This window comes from Drosophila montana, unplaced genomic scaffold, assembly GCF_035044405.1.
Source record: "Drosophila montana isolate Dmon_TW-CO22-7 unplaced genomic scaffold, ASM3504440v1 contig_3469_1, whole genome shotgun sequence".
NCBI classification, from domain to species: domain Eukaryota; kingdom Metazoa; phylum Arthropoda; class Insecta; order Diptera; family Drosophilidae; genus Drosophila; species Drosophila montana.
This window is the reverse complement of record NW_026998350.1, coordinates 262,989-269,866: the sequence shown is the minus strand read 5'-3', so window position 1 is coordinate 269,866 and position 6,878 is coordinate 262,989. Positions and strand designations below refer to the sequence as shown.

General features: G+C 42.7%; 1 protein-coding gene across 1 annotated transcript; it reads left to right on the top strand.

Annotated features, from left to right (window-relative positions):
• Nucleotides 1-1,946: 1,946 nt before the first annotated feature.
• LOC135435004 (uncharacterized) lies at nt 1,947-3,291 on the top strand. The gene is made up of 2 exons (XM_064691863.1): nt 1,947-2,187; nt 2,304-3,291. The coding sequence occupies exons 1-2, from the start codon at nt 2,058-2,060 to the stop codon at nt 3,149-3,151; spliced, it is 978 nt and encodes a 325-aa protein (XP_064547933.1). The 5' UTR covers nt 1,947-2,057; the 3' UTR covers nt 3,152-3,291.
• The last annotated feature ends 3,587 nt before the right edge of the window (nt 3,292-6,878 follow it).

The window sequence follows — 6,878 nt, the reverse complement described above, 5'->3', positions numbered from 1 at the left end:
GCGTGCACAATTAATGAGCAGCGCTTCAATTTCCACTCGAAAATTGCCAAAACGCAGAGCTCATTAGCGTTTTATAAGAAGAAGAAGCAGAAGTAGTAGAAGAAGAGGAAGTTGAAGAGGGGGGGGGGGTATTCGCATCAGGTAGTCGCCGAGCGAACAACAGTTAATTGAAAACGGAACGCAAAAGTCAAAAGGCAAAGAAGGTCGTTCATTTGCAGCTAGTTGCAAGGCGCATCCGCATCCGTTTATTTTTTTTTGGAAAGTGATTCGCATGGAATACCTCCCCCCCCCCCTCACACTTCCCTATGCTTGCGTGAGATAATGAAAGCATTTGAACCGAGCGCGTCTGTGGCTTTGTCATAAGAACCAAGCCCATAAGAAAAATGAGAGAAGAAAAAAAATACTCAAAACTGGGTGAAGCAACTACGAACAGTCTTTTTGTAGCCCAAAAAACAAAAACAACAACAGCAACAACAACGGCGACAATAAAGCGGGCCAAGTAAACAAAAAAACAACAACAACAAGAAAACCAAAAAAGAAAACGAAAAGAAGCAGCAGCAAGAAAAACATTTACAAAAGAAGTTCATTGAACCTGCGTAGCGCTTGGCTACTTTACAACTGGCTCCGCACCCGCGCCCCCTTGCCCACACCCTCAGCAGCTCCGACTCCGACTCCGAACGTCTTTAAGTTGAATTTTTTGTTGAGTCGAAGGGCGAACGCAGTGGGGAGCGAGAGAGAGAGAGAGAGAGAGAGAGAGCGGGGGAGAGGGAGACTGGCCAGCTGCACATCTGCACGGGCAGCAGAATGCATTAGACAAAAGGCGTGCAGTGCGGAACGGGGACGGGGCGGGGGGCGGTGCGCACAGAAGTCAGCGCTGAAAGGTGGGCGCCAAAAAGAAACCAAGTGCATGCGAGCATAATGAAATGGTTAGGGGGGGGGGGGCAGTTCAGTAGTTCAAACTGCCGCCGCCACGCATAAACGATCAACAATAAAAAGCAACAGCAACAACAACAACTCAACTCAACATTCAGCTGGCAGCGTTGCCAGAGTTTGTGCGCTTTGAAGCCTGCCAGAGTTCGTTTTCTTTTCAAATGGGTGTTGCGAATATTTAAACAGCTTTTATCAACAAAACGTACGTATGTATTTACATATGTATGTGTGTATGTATTTACATAACAACAACACTTATGCCATATGTATGTACATATGTGTGTATGCACATGTGTGTATTATGTATACATAACACATGTTTAAGTATTATGTAAACATACTTACATTCGTACAAGCAGTTGCGTAGTCAACAACTTTTCCGAAAGGGGGCTTCGTTTGCAGTTAAGCAAATTTTTAGCTCATTGAGCAGAAAATTTGAATGGAAAAAAAATTAAGAATTTATTATATTTATGTGTGTGCATATACGATAAGATATGCGGCAACCCTTATATATATATACACAAACCAGTTAATTTTATGGCTGTTCAGATAAATCAACATAAATTGCTTATAATTATAACCTAACCTTCGACGGATTGCAATAGTGGGAATATTACAAAGGAAACATAAAAAAAACAACTACAAATGGTACAGATTAATAACTGATATCACAAATCATTGACCCAGAGTCGAGTGACCCTCTGGAACTACGCCCCTGGCATGCATGCATACATAAGCACGTTAAGGCATGAAAGCGATGAAGACGACGACGACGGCGACGACTACGAAACGCGAACAACGTACGACGAAACACAGGCAACGAAACGACGAATCGACGAAACGATGAAACACAGCGATGGCATGACTGTACTATGTATGTACATGTATGTATGTATGTATGTACACCGAGCGTATACAAACAGCAACGAAATACATATGCGCGCGAGCTGCAGCTGTGTGCGAGTGTGTGTGTGTGTGTGTGTGTGTGTGCCAGGTATAGCGGAGGGTATGTACGCGCTTCGCGCCTGTTGCAAAATTCAGTGCCGCAGTTTCGTTCGTGACGAAAGGATGTACGCCCGGTTGTAGGCCGTACATACACACATACATATACACACACAGATAGAAACATGCACAGCTTCGACATGCACACGCACACATCCATCTACACAGACAACATGCCAAAGAGCGGCGAATACGAGGAGCTGGCTCAACTGTTAAAATCTTGGAACGTCAGCGAGCTGTTGCCGTATTTGCAAGGTAAACAAAACAAAACAGAACGAAGAATAACGAAAGCAATCAAAATGCTGTTCGAATTCTGTTATACTGCTGATAACTCTTATACAACTGCTAACTCTTATACTGCCCGCACACAGAGGAGGCAATTAACACGCAGGAGCTGCAGATGTTGAAGCGTCATCATCTGAACGAGCTGCTGCGCAACTTTCGCTATGGGACGAGGATTCGGTTTGAGCATCATCTGGAACGCTGGCGCCGCTGGCTTAATGTGCCGCTGCAGGATGCGTCGCCCTGCAGCGGCAGAGCCCAAATGGACAGCGGCTCCATGGGCCATTGCAGCGGCTGTCGCTGCTCCGGCGACAGTTTCCAGCAGACGAAAAGCCATTCCAAGTCCGATCTGTTGGACGACAGCCGATCCAAGCAGTTGCCGGCGGAGCCCTTTGTGACGCTCAACGAGATGGCGGATGCCTCGCATTTTAATGTGCCGCTGCCGCTCAGCGATCACAGCGAACTGGTCCACACGGAGCTGGTGACGGCGGATCTGATCAAGCCGGAAATAACCGAACCGGATGTCAGCGAGGAGAGCGGCGTCACGGTGCTCTCCATCTTGCAGGCATCGCCGGTGAAGGCGCAATCCCTGCTGGAGCGTCTCGGCCAGAACGAGCAGCTGGACGCAGTGCAGCGCCTGCTTCTCATCCAGCTCATCTGCAGCTACTACGAGGACAATCGATTGCATTTGACGCTGCAGCGCAGTCACCTGCTCGAACGCGAGATCCTCCAGCTCTTCCCCAAGGAGCAGCTCTGCTTCTATCGCACCGAGCGGCGCGGCAAGATCTACGTCAGATTCACCAATATGAAGCGGAACAAACGCTTTGGTGCCCAGAAGCGTCGCCGCGAGGAGTCGATGGCACCGCCCACCTCCTTCGTGTCCAAGGAGGTCACCTTCGGCGGCGACCCCATGTCCAGTCCCGAGAGATCAGATTGATATGCTAAGCCTAGTTTCTAAGATAGTCTCCGCACAACTTACTAATCCCAATCCACATCATATCGATTCCTAGACCATGCACGCAATAGGTATTTGACTTGAACATCGATAAACCGATATATCTTATGTATCGTAATTGTCGATATATCTTATGTATCGTAATTATCGATATATCTTATATATCGTAAATATCGATATATCTTATATATCGTAAATTTCGATATATCTTATATATCGTAAATTTCGATATATCGTAAATATCGATATATCTTAAATATCGTAAATTTATATCTGTCTTCTATGTCGTAAATATCGATATATTTAGTATATCGTAAATATCGACATGTCTTATATATCGCAAATATCGATATATATTATATATCGTGAATATCGATATATCTTATATACCGTAAATATCGATTTTTTGCTTGGTATTAAAAGATCCTAACTCATCATCATCATATCTATTGCTTCTACGTGTGCAATAGATTTTTGATCGCTTCCTCGTAATTGTTGAGGACTACGTGTATTCCATATAAATTAGATAAGTTAAGAATTGGTTTTATTTTTTATATGATACGCTTTCAAGGAAATTTAATTGTAGCATATTATCTCAGAGTTAATAACGTTTTTGAGTGTGTTTTAAGGTCGCTATAAACTCTAGATTTATCTAATAAAGATTTACAACTTACATATTGATTTATAAAAACTATAGAACTATAGATTTTTAAGATTAAAGAGCTTTCAAAGCCTGAACTTAAATTTACTATAAAAAAAAACTAACCTGTCTTCTAAATGGAAGGAAAAACAGGTTCACGAAGCGAACCAAAGTGTGAGGCATTGCTTTAAATCGTGAACCAGCTACCATGTGTTAAGGCCTATTCGCCTCAAGGAACTCGGTGACTTTAAAAGCCAGAGGCATGAAATTTGGGATACAAGATCTCGGAGAACTTGCAACAAGATTAGAACGGTGTTTTGTTAGATAAAACTCTGATTTCTCGAGTTATAGACAAATAAGGGCTATTCACCGCAAGGAACTCAGGGACTATAAAAGCTAGAGACATGAAATTTGGGATACAAGATCTCGGAGAACTTAGAACAAGATTAGAACGGTGGTTTAGAAGATAAAGCCCTGATTTCTTCACTTATAGACAAATAAGGCGTATTCACCTCAAGGAACTCAGGGACTATAAAAGCTAGAGACATGAAATTTGAGATACAAGATCTCGTAGAACTTGCAAAAAGATTAGAACGGTGTTTTGGAAGATAAAGCCCTGATTTCTTCACTTATAGACAAATAAGGCGTATTCACCTCAAGGAACTCAGGGACTATAAAAGCTAGGCACATGAAATTTGGTATATAGGTTCTCGTAGAACTTGCAACAAGTTAAGAACTGTATTTTGTAAGCTAAAGCTCCGATTTCTTGAGTTATAGACAAATAAGGCCTCTTCACCTCAAGGAACTCAGTGATTATTTATGCTAGAGACATGAAATTTGGAATAGAAGTTCTTAAACTTGTAATTAATTTTAAACTGTATTTTGTAAGATAAATATCTGATTTCTCGAGTTATAGGCAAATAAGGCCTATTCACCTCAAGGAACTCAGGGACTATAAAAGCTAGAGACATGAAATTTGGGATACCGGTTCTCGTAGAACTTGCAACAAGATTAGAATAGTGTTTTACAAGCTAAAGCTCCGATTTCTTGAGTTATAGACAAGAAAGTTAAGCAAGGGCATATATTTTCTATAGCGAGAGTATCTTGGCGTCTGCTCGTTACGTTTTGCGGCGACTTCGAACACGTACGGAAATAAATCAGAGATATTCATGACAGTTGGACGCAACTTTGCGGTGGGCAGCGCGTCGTCACGTAGCGTGCGGCAAAGACCCCCAAAGCGAAAGAGACATAACCCAAACAAATGCACGAGTGTTTGCCTTTCCGAATATATTTCGGGCTAAAGTCAAACAAATGAGGCAAAGTTTTTGCGCTTCCGAGTAATGAGTATCTTGCAGATACTTTTGCAGTGCTGCCAGACAATTTGGCAAGCAGATGGCAACGCGGCAGTGCAAAAAGCCAAATAGGCAATTGGCCAAGTTCTAAGCAATGCGATCGATTCGACTGACTAGCTGTAAATATATGTGACGCATCTATCTGACAGATACACGTATCTGACAGATGCGCCAGCGAACTGTGTAAACTTAATTAAAAATGAAAAAAATTACAAATTTTCGCAATTTTGTTGCTTTTTGTCGCCTGACAATTAAATCAGCCGACGCGGCACTACGCTGGCTCCAGCTATGCATGCACGAGGGAGGGAGAGGGGGAAGGGAGGGCAGAGCGTGTGGGTGTGCATGTGTGTGTGTGTGTGTTTGACTCTTGAGCTAATTAATTACTCGCTCCTTTATGTGTTTTTTTTTTTTTTTTTGCTTTTGGCGTTGCCAGCGTTTTGCACTTGAGCGCATGTTTTCTGCTAATTGACTTTATCGTTGTCGCGACAAAGAACAAACAGAACTATCTAACAGATACGTATGGTTCATATGTACATAGCTGATAAAGAGTATGTACATACATATGTACATACATACATTTATAACAGCAACGTCTTTTTTGTCGTTCAATAAAACGCCGCGTTTCGTATGCATTTTTGCTATGCATTCCATTAAACAGAGGGGCGTGTATATTAAAAGGGCGTGAGTGTGGGGGGGGGGGGGGGTATTCTCTTTCTGTTTGTGTGTATCTGCTGAACGTACGGCAACGCTGTGCAGCTGGCCACAAATAAATAGGTCGTCGGCTACAAAACAATTTGTCGCTCACAACAAAGCTACAAAGCCAACAGACATATTGTACATACAGCTGGCGGCGACAGAGCGAGCGAGCGAGCGAGAGAGAGAGAGAGAGAGAGAGAGCGAGCTTTGCAGCTGTAAAAAGCTTTACGCAGCGTCTCGCTCTTTGCTACTACATAGACATACATACTTATGTATCTAGTTTGTGTGTGTGTGTGTGTGACAGCATAATTTTGATCGGTAAATGAAAACAAATTGCGGCTATTAACATGTCAATAGCAAAGAACATTGATCAAGGCGCTGCAGCACTCACACACACACACACACACACACACAAGTGTATCACAGCTGTTATACGCCTATCGATACGTATAAAGTGTGCGCCTCTCCCTCTACCTCTCTCTCGCTCTCACGCGCTTTTGCTGCGTGCGTATTGGTGTTTTTCTATGCGTATCTATGGCATTGTACATATGCGTTTGCCTATGTATGTGTGTGTGCGTTAAATGCGCTGCTCTGTCGAATAGGGAAAGTAGGTCAATTACACGTGTCATACATATGCGAGTGAGTACATACACATTTATGCATGTACATATGTGTGTGTGTGTGTGTGCTTGCGTACATAACCACACTTAATGCTTATTTCAGGCCATTATTTTTGTTAAAACTTTATTCTGCTGCTCATTTTCGTTGGCTTTTCTTTTGGAAACTCATGTGCTCGTAATTTGTGCTGCACAAATATGTTTCTGGGTCGGCCGGATAATCGTTTGTTTATGCTCTCAAATAAAACAACACTAAGCACACAAAATAAACAAACACACACACACACATACACACACACACACACAGGCACTTGTATTGTCTGAAGCATTTGATAAATGGGACACTATTTGCCTTGAAAAACGGCACTTGATGAAACATAATTGGTATATGTTGAAAATCTAGT

Coding starts and splice junctions, on each gene's coding strand:
- LOC135435004 (XM_064691863.1), top strand. CDS start 2,058: ATGCACAGCTTCGACATGCACACGCACACATCCATCTACACAGACAAC. Junction 2,188..2,303: donor GCTGTTGCCGTATTTGCAAG/GTAAACAAAACA, acceptor GCCCGCACACAG/AGGAGGCAATTAACACGCAG.